Consider the following 17,892-nt stretch of genomic DNA (forward strand, 5'->3'; position numbering starts at 1 on the left):
AACACCCACGAGACTGTGCTCACGAGAGACACAGCACACTCCACGCCCAGGGGGATCTGCAGGAACAGCAGTTCTTGGGTCAGTCACAGCTATAGCTTTCCAGTTTTGTGGGAAGGGAAAGAAGGACTGGCACAATGAAAAAAGAACCAGAAGTATAGGGATTTTTGAAGGAATTTTGAATGAGTTAGAGATGGAATTTATGAGTTTTTAGATGATGATTTTTTCTTATTTTCTACACAGGTAGGAAGGGTGAGTTTGTCTCACATCTTTACTGTATGGCTCAGAAGCTTACAAGATTCCTAGTTATAAGACTTTTATAGGATTTATTGACTAATAAAAAACTGCTAATGAAGATATTTATGGTTTTGACCTAATCCTTAAATATTTCATCTTATGGACTTACGTTACAAAACTTAGTGTAAGTTTTTTTAGTTAATCATGTTATGATATATAAACCTACATTACTGCATTCTAAAATTCTTGTTTGCTTTTTAAACTATTTTTACTTTTTCTATATTCTAAATTTCAAAACTCTAAACCTTCTTCTTAACATGTTTCTGCTTTAAACTATTAATTCACATTCTCGCTTCTAGTACCTGAGTTTGGAAGCCTTTTCCAATGTCTCACATCAAATCCCGTGTTTAATTCTAAGCTTTGAAAATTCCCTGCATTTCAAATTCCAACACAGAAGTCAAGACTGGGCTTCAGCCTCTTTGAAAGAATTCTTGTATGAGCACATAGCAAGCAGGAGCTGATTAGTATGAGGCAAACATGGTACCTCCTTCCCTCTGTTTTAAAAATTTCTGAGGTGACCATAACTGAGAAAAGAGCATGGCCTTAATGACAGTTTCTCTGCTTCAAAGTGCCTTGAAACAGGGCTCAAGCAGAACACCAGGGAGCTCATTTTTTACTTATAAAAACAAATAATAATAGCCATTAGACTTTGGACAAGTCTTTCTTAGAAAGCAGTGTTAAAAAATATTCTTTAAAAAGACACAATTTCTACATATGAAGGCTAAAGAGAAAAAAAAAAAAGATGAAGCTTTAGACACTAGTTTTCAGTGGATCATAATGGGTGAATTTAAACATTTGCAATTTACAACCTGAACAACCTCCAGACTCAAAATTCTACTGAAACATCTCTTTTTAGAAACCAGTTCTACAATTTTTTTGTGCCACAGAAGACCGCTCCAGACTGAGCATTGCAAAGATTTAGTAATTAACAAAGGTGATGAAACATGATGGAACAATGAAATATTATTAGCTTTACCTGGAGAGGAAGGAGCGCTGGAAGACTGCTGGTCTGTGGAAAAGGATGGCCAGGAGCGCTGACAATCTGAGTCAGAGTGAAGATGCACATGAGACAGAGATAGGAGAGGAGAGAAGAAAAAAACATAAAAGAAAAAAAATAGAAGCTCCAGACAGACAGCTGAGGAGATGCAGGCATACCTAAAATTTAGTATATTCTACCTGACACAAAATTTAAAATACTATAGAAAACAGTGTATGAAACTGTACAAGAGTGCATTACACATTGGCAGAGTGTTCAGTGGCCACTGTGGAGGCGTCATGGCTTTTCCAAGCCCATCTTTCATGGCAGTGTCAACTGCTGCAAGATATTCGTCCCTACAGGCCTCCTCTGTTTGCCCCTTTCCTCCAGACTTCAGAGTTTCTCAAGTCTTTCCCTTTCCCAGCATCCAAGCTCCAAAGGGTAAGACCCCTCTCACTCTGGTTCACACTGTTCACAGAGCAGCTCTCTTCTGGTCAGGTTTCAGTGCTGCCAGGTGGATGGGGAAGTTTGAACACCCACATCTGAAGCTTCCAAGCACATTCCATAAAAAGTTTTTGAAGCTGCCCACTTCAACCATGTAAACCAAGTACCTGACTCAAGCTGAATTTCTTGGAGAAATGTCTCAGGCAAGCAAGAGGAGCCAGTGATGAGAAGGAGTCTCAGCAAAACACACAGTCTTTACATTGTGTTTAGTTCTTTTGAACAGCATTATGCTATTAATAACTATTTCATTAAGAATTGCCTGTGAATTCACACACTTGGACAGGCTGATGCTTCTCAGGAGTGGTGCCTTACTTTTATGCAATGAGAAAATCTCTTAAAATAAAAAATGCATTGGAGTAAAAAAACCCCTCATTTTGCAAGTGTTCTCCCAGTGCTACACACATGTCCTGGTTCCAGCCAGGACAAGGTAAATTTTTGCAGTAGCCAGGATGGGCCATGGAGCCTTTGGGTTTTGCTTTTGCATCCTTTGATGATGCCAGGAGAACAAAAGGAGGGAGAAAAAGCTGGAAATCTCTTGTTGCACAAAATACTGGCAGGGAAGCCAGATGAGGGATCCAGGAGTGTGAAGACTGAAATATAAGTGGGCAGCCCAAAAATGTACTGAATGTGAGAAAGCAGCATATGGATATGTTACTAGAGGCTTTCTGAAGGCCTAATTAAAGCTGAAAGAGTATCCTTTATCCTTGTACTTTTTAGTTTCTTCCTTCTAAACTTTTTGACTTGGCAGCTCCAGTTTTCTGTGTAGGTAATCTTTTTCACAGAAAGTAAAACAACACTCCTCTTTGAGCTGCTGTGAGAACAGTGTTAGACACCCTCTCAGCTCCACTGAGCTCCGGTTGCCTGGCTGGGACACAGAAACTGAACCTGTGATGATTGGTAAACCTCCTCTGATATTTCCCCAAGATGAAGGAATTTCTTGTTCACATAAAACAGGTGATTTGTTTGGTGGCTCTTACTGCCCTCCTGATCTTGTTTCCACCATGTCCATCCCCAACAGAGATGCACCTTGTGGAATGTTGGAAACTGGGAAAATCAAGGATTGACTGGGTGAGTCCAGGAGATTCAGTTTGGTTTTGCTGTTTTAACACCTTAATTGCACCTGCGTCCCATGTGGGTTTAGGGGTAAAACTGAACTTTGCCATTTCAGTCAATTTAATTCAAGCCTGAGCATCCTTGCACTCAGTCACTGGAAGGAAACCTCTGCTGTCTGCAGTGGATTCAGAGCACAAAACTTACAGGTGGGTCATAGCACTCTCACTAAACCACAAAGGCCTTTTGCCCAGACCTAGCCCTAATCCTACTGTCTTTGGGGAGCACTCAATTGCTAAGAAAGTGCCTAAGCAAGCACATCAGAAACATCACAAGACTACATGGCTGCTTAAGTGATCACAGAATCCAGACAAACAGCAAAATAAATTATTTAATTTATGGGTCCCCATCTGTTCACAAATATCCACAGCATATTTTTACAGGAACAGATGCATGTACTTCAGAATGCACAACACCAGGGGGGTCAAATCTGAAAGTTTTCTCCCATCCTAATTCAGTCATTTAGAAATTAATTTGCATCATGAGCTTAGATAACTACTGGATGAATTATATCTTATTTACTAGAAAATTATATTTTTCTATTGGCAATATATACATGAGCAATTTTTCTCAAATATAAAAAACCATTAGAGGTCCTGTACTTATACAAATGAGTGCTCACTTTTCTCTTTGTATTGAGACTGGGTGCAGTTGTGATTGCAAGTATGAGAATGCCCATTTTCTGTCTGTCTAGGTCTCCTTGGCTGCAAAAGATTTCTTAGAAATTATATGGCACTAGACACACATGAAAAGCACTGCAAACATTACACTGTCATAAGCTGGCATGCCATAAACAGAATTATTTTCCTCAACTTACCAGGCAATTTTAACATTCCTGTTTGTCCTGTATACTTGTAACAGTTTATAGAGGAGAACACAGATAAAAAAGAAAAAAGATAAGTGTCAGAAGAAATAAGAGAAAATCCTATCACTGAAAGCTAGAGAGCTGACTTTTGAAATAGCAATAGTAGGCTGCCATCAATTTGTATTGTCCTTAATCAGCTCAGAAATTTAGTGGTAAAAGGTGGGACTTTACAACTCTAAGCATGGTTCTGTAATTTGATTGTTTTGAAGAAAGGTGTGTGTACTCAAATTTTGAGACACTCAGTACTTGTCCACCTTTTAGCAGCTATGTAATTTCTACCACCAGATGCACCTTGCAACCATTCCTTAGCAAAGGCAAAGAAAGAGTGGAAAAGCATGGATGATGCAGAACAACACAACACAAGCACACCAAAATAGCACAAGGAAGGCAAGACTTTCTGCTTGAACTAAAATATGCCCAGTGCCAGCCCATGCTGCTGTCTTATTTTAAAGCCCATTACATTTATTTATGTCAGCCAAATTTTTGAGGAGAAAAAACATAAGTACTTAAGGTATCTGTAATCAATAAAACACACCTTAAAAATTAAACCTTGCTCTTGTTGCCAAAACTTGAACAACACATTAAAAACTTCCAATAAAAGTACACTTGTAAAAATGCCACATTGCAAATTCAGAGTTATTTTGGAAGCTCAGTACAGCAAAAGCAAATATAAATAAGCTATTAATCATAAGGTGATTATCAATGTCCTGTCTTTTTTTCCTCATACTGTACCATTTTGTACAGTGACATTTAATACAGATGGAGCCACATTTATCTTAAGTACTTCTGCTTTCAAAACTTGATTCACAGCCTACTGCACAGAGCAGATGGCATGAGCACATGATGATTTCATGTAGCAGACTATGTTTGGTGCAGCCAAGGCACACCAATCCTTTTTGGTTCAGGTACAAGCACAATAGTAACACATCCTGGGTAAATTTCACATGGAAAAGCTGACAGCTAATCCCTGTAATTTCAATCAATTGCAGAATTGGGGAATGTATGCACCAGCCTAAGATTCTGCCTGCTGGAAGAGCCTAACCAGCTCTTGCAGCAGGCAGAAATGAGAAATTATTTCGTTTGTCTGCAGTGAAGCATGCTCATTAAAGTAATGGTTAAATCTTACCCAGACAAGCCAGCAACCAAAGGCAAAAAAGGAAAGTATTCTCGCTTTAGAATGACAAGAGCTTGTACTTTCCTTATTTACTACAGATACTAAAAAGGACCTGTATGCAAATCTAATCATGGAACTCATCACAGTTACTGCCATTTTATAATGGAGCTTCTTACCAGAATTTTCAAATGGTTCAAAACTGAAATCAGTTTTCCTGTCCTCGGCCACGTGGTCATAGGTGATGTGTGGTATAGCCAACATCCTGTCTGGAGAAGAAGGCCCATTGTCCTTGTCTAACTTAAATTTCTTCTTTTTAACCTAAAGAAAACCCACATAAACTAAATTACTCAAACCAAGTCACACAGAGTTGTCTCTTCAGTGATGCCTTCAATAATAACACAGTCCCCAATGAGCTATAGCCAATTAAAAGAGTGCCTGCATTACATTTTCACGATCCTACACTGTGTTTCTCATTATGTTGCCCCCTCATCCTGCCAAAACTGGCTAATCACTAGATTTCTGCACATTGTCATTTCCAAATCCCTTGCCTGCAGTTAAAAAAGAAAATCTGCTAGTTATGCAGCTGCTTATATAAATCAAACTATTCTAGAATATCTTTATCATTTTATGGATGCAATAAATCACACCTTCAGCACAAAGCCAATGGATATATTGCTACTGAACTCAGACGAACCTTGGAGATACAAGAGAAGGTTTTTGCACAACATCCTCTCCTTCTAGCTTGAGACTGCTGTGCAATACTCTTACAATACAGGGGATGGTGTACTACATAATCTAAAGATTCTGACAAAGGCGTTTTGTTGCTGTATTTAAAGCAAAATAATTCTGAACTTATGGAATCTGTTGATATGACAATATTCCTCTATGTAGGCACAACAAGTCTTTACCATAAAAGCTTAGAAAATCACAAAATCAATAGGTGAGAGAAACAGAAGCTTTTTTGGGTTTTGTTTGTTTGAATCAATTAAAAGTTACAATTTTGAAAATTTTATGAAAGTGATTTTCTTTTTATTTTTTACCTTTCCTTACAGTTTTCAAAAAAACAATGGTAAGCAACTGGCTGATGTGCTTGAGTTAAGTCATTATTACTCTTTTCCTAATCCATTAAAAAAATCAAGTTTAGGGAAATTCAGCAAATCAGTTTCTAATTTATAATGTTTGTATACTCAAACTGTCAAAACTGAAATGTAAATCAAAATTTGAAACCAAGTAATAATCTGTAAAACAAGCAGAACAAATAATCTCTAAAGAGTAAAAAAACTCAATCTGACTTAAAATCTTCAAATAACTGTAATGTGAATCAATTAGTTATTGATACCATCACCGATTTCTTTGGTTTTGGACTGGGTGAGAGCAAATGATAATTCCTGGCAGGTTTTCGAATGTAAATTTTCCATGTAGAAGAGTCTGGGTTTTCTGCAGCGTAGCATCTCCATGCAGTCTGGAACAAATGTTTTAAGCAACAGAATAATTAATCAATCAGATCAGTGGCTCACTGTACAACAGAGTAACTTCCAAGTAGCATGTCAGTCATTCTTTATTTAATGATATTCTTGAATTTGCTCTCTGGAAACAAACCCAGCATGGTTTAGAACTCTTATTTAGTAAATAGAAACCACATAGTTAGAACTGGGAAACCACACAGAAAGATGAGTCCTTTCAAGTGCAACTTTTATTCTCAGTAGCAAAAAACAAATAATGAGAGAGAGCTCTAGACCAGACTCAAAAAAAGGTCCAAATTTTATGTTCTGCCCCAATTTCCTACCTGACTTTAGGCATTTTGCCTATTGCATCCTATGTTACAGACCCCTACTCAGAAAAAGACAAAAATTGTTCTTTCATGCCTCACAAAAATATGACCAGAAAAAAAAAAGGAGTTGTGATGTGGTCAGTAGGGCTATATTCACACAAAGAAATGCAACTGTGGGCACAACAGTGGTTAACCAAGAGCCAAAACCCAAACCCAGACCTCCCTCTTGCCAACCACCAATGACTAAAGTCCCATGTTCTAAGGCAAAACGAAGGAAAAGCAGGGCTAGGAAACAAGACCAACAAGAAAACACTACTGCACTATCTCTTAACTGTGTAAATACCAGAATTGATTAATAATGAGTCTCCAACTTAAAAAGGCAGATCCTCACTTACTACATGAAGAAAGGACACACTTATACACAAACAACCTAAAGCAGGGAAGGACAGAAAAGCCTAGATGAAAGAGACAAAGCAAGGCAGAATGAGAGAGCAAAGAAACAGCAGTTGGAAAGCAAAGGACTTATATCACCATATAAATCTCTTCATGATTAACAGAAAAGTGGAAGAAACAACGACCTCTAGAAGAAACCAAGAAGGAATACAAGGAAAGAAAATTACTCATCTGGGCTGTTCACTTGTCTTGTACCTATTTTGTAAACATCTTGGTTTAAGAACAATCTTTTTATAAGTCATTTGTAGAGCACTTACTGAATTGGGTATTCAGAAGTCTGAGACTATTAGGAAATCATAATTACAACTATTAAGAAAAGGTACTCTGGAACTCATTGTTTGTTCTTTACTCCTCAGCATTTCTGATGGAGCCAATTCTGGACATGCAGTCTCAGGCTTCCCAATAATTTGGTGTTCATTTCCCAAAAGAATCAGTGAGCCCATTAAAAAATCCATTCTTTACAAAACCATACCATACGCATCTCAAGATTTTTAGCTAATCTCTGGCTATAAGCAGGGTTTTTTTCACATTAACTCTGGGACTGTTTAGTTTCAAGCATAAACTTTACAGTTAGCTACTGTTTCCATAAAGATCCTGACCTGGAAACCCACATTCACTCATGAAGCTAAAGAAATAAGTCATACGAGAATGAAAAAATAATAAGGTGTATATCGAGTTTCCTTTCAAATTTGATCTCTGTGCTTCTAAAGCTATGTGCAGGTACTGAGTAGAGGAAGGAAAAGCTGGAAAAACCTAGAATGAAACCATGTTAATACTTCTCCAGGGTGCAATGCTGGCTCCAATGAAGTAAAGGATAAAATCTCTTCTACCATACTGATAACTGAACTGCAATTGCATTTATAACAGGGGGATCAATATTTTCCTACCTGTCAGTTATTCTACATGAAAATACTGATTTTAAAGAATCCCAGTGGTTTCCAGCCACCTATTCTAGAGCTGAAAAGTCCAAACAACATTTTCCTGTTTAAGATTCTGACATATTTCTCCTAAATTTGAAATTTTTGAGAATTTAGTTGTACCAACTGAAGCATATTTGACATTTGTCTTTACAAGCAACAATGCATTTTTTAAAAGCACAATTCTACGTAAAACTTCCTCTTTGTGTTTTCATTACTCTAAGCATAACATTTCATAACACTCAGGTAAATTGTTTAATAATTACAGGATAATTATCAGTTTTGATTTTAACCAGCTAAATTAAACAGTTTTCACTGATTTGGGAGTGCACTTTTCTGCTCATTAGTTTACATTAAAGACTGGATTTCCAAAACTTGCATCTGTAATTTCTGTACAGTTTTTAATGGGAATCAGGGAGGGAAAAATTGCCAACAGCTTGGGGGAAAAAAAAAACCCCACAACAAAAAACCTACTATAAATGGGAAGAAATTGCAGCTTGCAATATGCAAGAACTCAGTACCTGTATGAGTGAGGCAGCAGCTGGAATCTGACGGTTGAAATGCTTCTGTCTTTGTTTCTGTTGTACCTTTAGGGCAAAGCCTGAACCAAGAATTCCCTGTGGAAAGAAAAAAAAACTTTATTTTTTTTATTTTTTTGTAAGAGTGGAGGGGAAGAGCCCCACATAACATTGCCAAATTATGATGTGATAATAAACTTCTATTCAGCATCATAAAACTCAACTAATTATTTTGAGGAAATGACTTACTACAGTGAAATTTTTAGTCTCAGTTATTACTTGCTGAAGCCAACTGTGAATGCTATCATGCCCTGATGCAAAGCCTGCTGGACTCAGACCCAAAAAAGGAAACAGAAATGACATTTCATACCCTCTAAAAGTCTCACGAAGTTTTGTGTAGGGGAATGACAGAATAGAGGAAAAAAACCAACCTGATGGGCTTAACTACATTTTCATAAGAAATAAAGCTTTGGCAGGGCATGATGTAAGCCACTGGACCTTTTAACTGTGGTATGGTAATTTCCATGTCCATATATTAATCCCAGCTGAGAGTGAGGAAAGAGGAAGAAGAAAAGAAAAAGTCATATTTCAAAGTGGTCAACTGAGTCGAATACAAAGCCATCTAATTCACTCTCAGGACAAGGGACATGGACTAATGGCACTGGATGGTATGAAATCTGAACTAGACTACAAATGTAATATAGATATGAAGGCCTAATATAAGTAAAGAGCAAAGCCATTTATGTGGTCATTTGCACAGGTATAGGCATATTTAACAGAAGTTTTAGTAACAGGTGAAAATGAAATCTTTTATAAATTGTCTTACATGATTACACCTACTCAAGAAAGCACAATTCTTTTTCTACACACAGTAGAAGGCATCCGAGCAGCCAGGAATCTTGGCTCAACCTCTAAGAACTCTATTAATCATTAAATATTTTGAAAGGAAGATGAAATGCCCTTCCTATTATGTTGATTTAGTAAAGATCAAAGAGATGATGATGCTCAAACACCACATATTTGGGAAATGAGGGATCATTGCCAGATCCAGAACCCACACCAGTTGCATTTAGCCACTACAATCACTTTTGACTGTGATCTCAGCCAGATCCTCCTACTTAAAACATCAACAAGAAAGCCTACAATAGAGCTTCAAACCCTGAATTCCCCCTTGGGCCAACCCACAGGAACATCTTCACTCAGTAAGGAAAATCCCACTAATAAAGGGGTGATTGGTGTGGTTCTACTTCAACAAAGATTAGGGAAATCTGACAGGTAAACATAAAACATGGCTGCGAAGGCACGGCTGCTACACAATCATTTATAAAACATTTTTGTGGCATTTTAGACTGATTTTAAAAAACCAACCAAACAAAACAAAACACCCCACCACCAACATTCTCCAGTCAAAAAAGTAGATTTTGGCATTGTCCATACCGATCATTTCACTTATCTGATTTTTCTTCTAAAGTAAAAGTGGAAGAGATTAGAATGAGGAGGGAGGCAAGCATATGTTTTAAAGGCAAACTGATGCTGGAGAATTTATAAAACCTAATTATCCTCCTCTGTAAAAGATTATGTATCTTTAAAGTAGGCAACTAATTTTAAAAGGTCACTGGAGTTTTCATGCTGTGAAGAACTTTTGTGATGGTACTGGCATAAAAGTATTCTCATCTATTCTGTACCATCCCCACCACTTCTTCATTAGAACTACACAAACATCTGCTAACACGACTGCTTGTGTCCCTGAACTGAAAAAATAAACACGTAAACAGAATGCTTCAGGTGGCACAAACATTTTAACAGCACAATTCAGGAGTCTGGCTAAATTTGTGGAAAACACATCCTTAGCTACACCTGGCACTGAATATTTGGATTTGCAAATCGCAGTCCAAGTTTTGCTGATTTTCAATTTACCCTTGGAAATGAAGTGCCTTGTTTCTTGTTTGAAAGCACTCAGGAACCTGTTCTCAGTGCAAACGAAGTGTCAGAACAACTTTAAAAGGTCAGTTCCAGGTCACATTTGAAAACAGGACTTTTGCCATGGACAGATATTAATTTTGTGAAGAACTGCATCAGTGTCTCTGGCTGCTGATTGCTGTCTTTCTGGCAGTGACATATTTTTGGAAGCTTTTCTAGATGTACATGAGAATTGTCCAGTTCACCTTGGACCTAATGTGTTGAGTAAACTATGAGTGAATGTCTTAAAAAAAAATCCAAAACATCACTAAGTCATCACTAAGAAGTAATCAGAAATAATTTCCTTTATACTTCTGAGCTAGGCTGAGAAAATCACTTGGAATGAAACATCTCTTCCTCAAATACAAATCCGTCTCAAATCTAGTGTTGCATACAAAATCCGCTGCGTATTTATTTAGCTACTTCTAGAAGCTCTTTTGTTCTACAAGCTACATAAATTTCAGCTACAATATAGAAGCTTAACATAGAGCTTACACAAAACCAGGTTAAATTAAAGGTTAAAGAATCAATAACAGAAGTTCCCTTGGATAACTAATGGATCAACATCAAATTTTTGCAAAAGTACAAGAGAACCTACCGCAGGCAGTGCAAAAAATGAGATTGCAAACACTGAAAAGCAAGATGCAATTGTCTTTCCTATCCAGGTCTGTGGCACTTTATCTCCATAGCCAATAGTTGTAACAGTCACCTGCAAAGAGAAATAAAGAGGGCATTACAGCAAGTATTAACAAGGCACTTTGGGATTGTTGCTCCCTCTTCCTTTTTTATTCATTTCAAAGAAGCATTAGCTGCATTCCTAACTCTCCCACTGTCAGCCTGTGTGACACTAATGAAGGTTAACTCTTGCTTCCAGGTTTGCTGCCCCACCTAATACTGAATGGAAAAACACACAAGAAACCGAATCACAACAAAACACACATTTAAAATCTTGCAAAGTAAACCCATCAATTTAAGTCTTCATGGCTGAGGCAACTGGACAGCATATGAAGTTACTGGGATAGGGGTTGCCTGCCTACATCACACACTTTCTTTAGGGAAAGGCTGCCAGCAGTTCTGAGCTGTGATTTGGTTGATGGGCAGATGTTTGCTGAGAATGCTGCACGGAAAGAGCACACACACACGGTAACCAGGCACTGTGACTGAGGTCAGGCATGAAGCACTCTACAGATAACACTGGTACAAATAGCAAGAGAGGCTGAACATTTCCCATGTAGTAAAGACCCTGAAAACAGCCCAATGAATCACCAATTCATATAAAACACTGAGAGCAGGAACAGATGATTTAAAGCACACATGCAGGAAACATCTGTTGAGTTTGCCTTTCAGAACACTGAAGTAAAGATTACCACCACAGTGATGTAGCATAACAAGGCTTAATAAGTCATTATTTGCATGAGCTAAAGGAAAGAACGTATTTGTTTGAAGCACGAGGATGCATTTGGCATCTGAGAGCAATTTAAATTCACCTATGTCACCAGCTATTTCTGAATTTGTAAATTAGAGATATTTTTATCTGTGACTTTGAGGAAGGCTAAGCAAATCAGAGCATGGGAAACCACATGGAGCCCTCAAGCAGCTGAGGCACAGCTCAGCTGTGGGCTGGTCAGACTTTCTTCTGACCCTGTGGGCTTGGGGACACAGATGTTGGTCCCACAGTCACACACACAGGCCATCCTCACCTCGTCCTGAACTAGCCCAGCCTCTAAGCAAAGTCACTGTGTGCAAGTCAAACACAGGACAAAAGGGGCAGCTCGAGCTGGGGATGGTCATTGCGAGTTTCTCACCAGCTGCTGATACTCAAACATTCATCTGTTAGTTTTTAATTTTTAATACAGGTTTTTAAAAGGTGGCCTTGGTCCAAAACTGTTTCATACCCCACAGAAGCACTGTAAGGGTTAGCTAACTACCCAAGCACCTTTGCCTGTATTCTTAAAATTGTTATTAAAATTCTACCTTAATTCAGGACCTGATGAGGGAAGGGAGAGTGATGTTATCTCCTTACTTACATAGGAGGGTGGCTTGGAAAAAAAAAACCTAAAACCTAATTACAATTTCACTTTAAAAATATGGAATAAAAAAAGGAAATATAATTATGGGAAAAATTATGGCCTCCAATGCCTTCTTACAGAGATTATGAGAGAAAATAATGGTTTATGCTTCTGTTTTTGAAAAATATTATAAATCCTTGTAAGTGAAAAATGTTATCAACTATTTTGTGTTACAGTATTAAAATCATGCTGAAATACACACATTAACTAGAAATGTGAAAAGAAATAGGTGCTTCTGAGCTGACCAAAGTATAACTGAATAAGAATTCATATCCATCTAAGTATTTGCCTCCCCTTTCCCACCACATCCTTTCCCCTTCCTTCTGAATTGGTTTATATGAATCATCAGTAACACAAAAAAGTATTTCCTGTGATCGCTGTCCAGGAAGCTTTTCTAAAATAAAAAAGTTTTGGAAATTGGGTTGCAAATCAAAGTCTGAAGTTAACTTTTTCCTATGCCCTTATAACTCTAACCATCTACAAATGCATTGTATTCTGAAATTACATTTTCTTTTTCCCTCAAAATACATGCTGTTGAAATCTTACATCCCAAGTTTCTGCCCTAAGTCATTTTTTACAGCTGGATTAAAACTCCCTAAAGAGCACAATACTAATTTTACAGTTGTAAAAGAGGACATTATAATGGAAATACTGACTCAACTTCTACTCTACCATATTAAATACGTTGGCATAATGAAATTAAATTGATACAAGAGCTCACACATTGAATTTCATTGAAAAGCCTGTAAAACAATTGCTTTAATTAGGAACAAAATCATATTCATCCAATGACTATTTTACAACTTTGATCTGATGAACATCACCACAGATTTAGGCATTAAGACTAATGTTGTTCCTATTACATATGAATCAAAAGTCTGAAGGGGGGAATATGAAGCAAAAAACCCACACAGAAAGAAGAAATAGTAATTTTCAAAAGCACTGAGTAGGGAAAGGATTTTATTTTAGGCTATACCAGACTAAACTAAGCACAGGAAATGAATCAGTTAAGTAAGGATGTTCTGCCTATTAAATCCTTGCTGTGTACCTGGGAAAATTCGGATAGTAAACAGCTCTAAAATGCAAGAATCTCTACTTGTAACAATATCTACATCTGTACTTTGCAAATTTTAAAAGGTTTCTTCACAACTTCCCCGTAAGAGTTCCTCGTATGAGAACCAAACATAGTTGGAAGCACTCATAGAGTTAAAGCTCAGTGATGAGAAGGCAGCTGCAAAAGGAAGGGATGCCTTGCAAAAAGCAATTAAAAATATCTGCATCTTTCAACCCCTGCTCCAACAATTCCCAAATTAAACAACTCACCCACAAGACATCCAAACAATCCCCAAAATCAGATTTTAAAAAAGGATGTCACATGTGTATAGTTGGTACACTTGACTTGTAAACCACATAGAAACCAAAAATAACAGGCTCCCTTCTGTCAAACATTGAAGTCAGTGTACTGCTCTCTACAGCCTTTTTAATTGAGAAGAGGGGGGGAAAAGACTTCTGAATAATACAAGATCCATGAGATCACTTTTCATGAAGCTATTTTTTAAAATTTATGTACAAATATTTTATAAATTAGGTCAAATTACTTTTAATTTAGCAAAAGTTTTATGCATGTGCAGTTTTGAGTGGAATTTCCTTTAACTTTTCAGCAAAGCTTTCCCCCAACTTTGATTTTCAACTTACATTTAGCACATACTGATGGGCTTTACTAAACAGGACATTGTTTTGTGTATGCTTAAGAATAAGCAAACTTGTAAATGTTCTGTTGAATTTGGTCCTTAGTGAAAATGCCTATCTTCTAAACTGTAATAATTAAAGGAACAAGAAATCCTCAAGTAAAGCTGTTATTTGCAGAAAACTCTTTGCTTCAATTCAAAGCAAAAGGCACAGAGAAATATCCATGCATGGGTATATTCAATAATTGCTTTTGGAAATAGTGTTCATGATCAAAGAGACTGTTAAGCCCAGCTTTTCTGAGGCATGTTTGTTCCAAAGTGAAGGTTGGAAATTGTGTGTTTATTCAGTTTATCAAAAGCAGAGCTCCTCTCAGTTGCTCTCCAATAGGATTGAAATGAATGCTGAAGGAGAGAGGGAGGGGGACAAAAAAACAACAACACAAAAGCCCACAAGCAAACACTAAGACCCACAAAACCCCCAGAGATAGTGAGCAGGTAATGCTTTCTGAAGGTGGTCATCTCTGACAGATTCAATGAGAACATTTATCTCAATTTTTTAAGTGTCTGTTTTTTAATTTTATTTTTAATGCTTGCCTGGTTTTATTGGTCTTGAATCTATATAAGGTCTTTAAAACTGTCAGTCTGGACATGACAGACAATATATGCAGACTAATTTTGAATTCTGGCACTGGAGAACTGAAAGATGCACCACATCACACTTATTTTACTTGCAAATGCTAAACTCGTTTTTGAAGGATGTACAGATATCCTACTAGTGGCAGAATTTATACAGCTCCCACTGCATTCAAAAGCAGCAATAATACAGACAACCCTTTATGCCATAAGGCAATCCTAGGTTTCTTCAAGAAGCCCATAACTGACATGGCAAATAGCTACAGTCCAGAGTTCTCAAGGAAATTCAAATAAAGCCCAGGAGGCCAATTTACATATGAAAATGGAAAAGCAATATAGACTTACAAATAACAACAATGACAATGAGGAACATTTAATTACAAGTTATGCGCCCTAGGGGTGTGCCTATAGTCAACAAAGCACAGCACTATGAAAGTACCCAACTCCATATGCAGTTTAAGTGTCGGTAACACACTTCAGTTTAGTTGTGGTGACACAGACCTTTTATATGGTTTATCTCAGCTATATTGCATATTCTGTTACTGCTGCCCAAAGAACTTGCTTAGCAGTGCACACACAGACTGAGATAACAAAAAAGCACAGTGCTGGAGAGTGAGAAAAGGGATGTGAAAACACTGTCAAGGACTTTTTGAAGCATTCTCTACTATGTCAGGCAAGGGCACTTTCAGAGAAGAGAGATCACTTATTTATGACGGTGTCTGAGACAGGAGCTGTGAATTATCCTCTTCTGCAGGGTTAGCTGAAAACAGATTTTCATTGACCAGAATTTGTGGTGTTTAAGCAATTTGGAAAATTCTGGCTAAACATAACCAAAGCTTTCAAGATCTAACACTTGAGAAAAGTTTTTATGAGTTTGAGACCTCTACTAGAAAGAATTCTTGTGACTTCCCAGCTATTCATAGAATCATAGAATGGTTTGGGTTGGAAGAAACCTTAAAGGCCACCAAGTTCCAACCCCCTGAGATGGGCAGGGACACCTTCCACTAGACCAGGTTTCTCAGAGCCCCATCTGACCTGGCCTTGAACACTTCCAGGGATGGGACATCCACAGCTTCTGTGGGCTAACTTCTCTGTCCTAACTTATTGGGGTTTTTTCCTAGCAGAAAGAATGAAGAATATTGCACTATCAAGAAACCAGAAATGGATGGACCTGAATCCATCTCAGTTTTCTTCTTAGCAGTTAGTGGAAGTGTGTTAGAACAAGGACACCTAATTCTACTTTCAATATTAAAGAAATTACATTATGTGTTCAGTGAATGCAGTCTCACACTTCACGTGGCATGCTGCAACACAATAGAAGCTATAACAGAGAAAAAATATAATCATAATTAAATGTATTGATTAAATAAGTTTATTGTAATTAGGAAGACAAAATAACTGCCACGCCTATTAACTGAACAATAATTCCCTGAAAGGAGACTATTTCAATAACCTGACAGATCGTGTTGCTTCTATGGGAGTTTTTACTGTATTTTCAGTAAGCCAATCTGGTCTGTCACACACTCAGTTTTTAATGGCAACACCAATGACAGCATGTGTTTTTAAATGCAGCTACATCTGCCACTGTTAATTACTGAGTCATCTGACCAATGTAGTGGAAAATAAAAATGCCATAATGACATGAAAGCACTGAAAAAAGCTACTTGACAGAAAGCCACTTTCTTGGGCTACACAGTAAGTCTTCTGGTCCTAAGAAAGCCTGTATTTAACCATGGCAGACAACAAGAAGAAAGAATTCTACAGCAGATCACAGCAGCAAAACAATACAACAAAACAAAACCTGTTGTATTCAAAAAGGGCTACATATGCATTTCAGCACCAGCAGACCTGCAGTGGATTTGCTCATCAATGGCTCTTTCCTTCCTGAAACAGCAAGTGAAGATTTGAAAAAAGATGACTATATAAGCACACACATGCAGAGGTTTATCAAAAATATTTCTTAATATACGTTTTTAAATTCATACATGTATTTTATTATTGAAATGGAGGTGTTAGTCCTTTCACTCCCATACAGAAGACTTATTAATTAGTATTATTTTTAACAAAAAAAAAAGAGAAAGAAAAAGAAAAAAAGAGAAACAATGCCTTTTGATTTTAAGCAGCAAAGAAAAAGCTCTAGAAGATCAGCACATTTTGAAAGTGCAAGTATGTTACCAGTCATGTCTGTGCATTTCAAAGATCTGTAGCACTTACTAATGACAGTTTGATTAAGCTAATAGAATTAAAGCAGATTTAAAAAAGCCATTGCTTGAATGCTAATGACAAGAAAAAACAGCTTCCAAAAAGTACCTTTCTTTGAACTGCAATAGGAAACAGAAATGAGAACAATTACAGATGGGAAATCCCAGAACAAAATTGCCAACCTAGTATTTGTATATCCTGTGAGAACAAAAGAGGGAATAGTTACAGCAGAAGCAACAAAATTAAAATGTTTATGAAAATGTAGTCCCAGAATAGAGCTGCCAAACCAGTAAATGCATATAATAAAGAGACACTGTCACTAGTAATAGCAATAAAGGAGAACTTTACTACCAGAACTAAAGATATATCTACACCTAAATTGCGGCAGCACCTTAGAAAAAGCTGAGAAATCTCTAAAGAAGACAGTTACAATACTGCACAGACAAATGCTGTGTGAAGACACTAAGTGGCTCCCAAAGCAATAAAACCACCTAGGAAGAGTCCTGTGCCTGGATTTCCTCTCTATCTTAGATGCTTCTTGCTCCAGAATTAGTCCATTCTGAATAAACTGGGAATTAGAGTCACAGGTCAAACTGCAAAACACAGATAACTGTTTTAAGGAAAAAATCCCAACCCAACAAAAAGATGGACAAAGAAAACCTAAACACCACAGCCCTCTCAAAAAAGCCTAGCCCTGAATTAGCAAGACTCTTACCATCTTAGACATTTGAACACTACCATGTCAAAGGTAGCAAGAAATAATCCCTGTACCAGTAGGGAAGATAGAACATGTGTTTCTACATTTTTTTAATGTAATGT

At 37.3% G+C, this 17,892-nt stretch overlaps 1 protein-coding gene across 1 annotated transcript in view; it reads right to left on the reverse strand.

The window, feature by feature from the left end:
• Positions 1-17,892, reverse strand: part of KCNQ1 (potassium voltage-gated channel subfamily Q member 1) — a 330,598-nt gene that overhangs the window by 230,405 nt on the left and 82,301 nt on the right. Inside the window, exons 8-13 of the mRNA XM_031062124.1 lie at positions 11,080-11,190; positions 8,526-8,621; positions 6,203-6,325; positions 5,040-5,181; positions 3,702-3,728; positions 1,271-1,336 (exon numbers count right to left, since the gene is read on the reverse strand). Coding sequence (XP_030917984.1) covers positions 1,271-1,336; positions 3,702-3,728; positions 5,040-5,181; positions 6,203-6,325; positions 8,526-8,621; positions 11,080-11,190 — 565 coding nt within the window. The remainder of the gene's footprint in view (positions 1-1,270; positions 1,337-3,701; positions 3,729-5,039; positions 5,182-6,202; positions 6,326-8,525; positions 8,622-11,079; positions 11,191-17,892) is intronic.

This window comes from Geospiza fortis, unplaced genomic scaffold (assembly GCF_000277835.1).
Source record: "Geospiza fortis unplaced genomic scaffold, GeoFor_1.0 scaffold524, whole genome shotgun sequence".
In the NCBI taxonomy this organism is placed as follows: Eukaryota; Metazoa; Chordata; class Aves; order Passeriformes; family Thraupidae; genus Geospiza; species Geospiza fortis.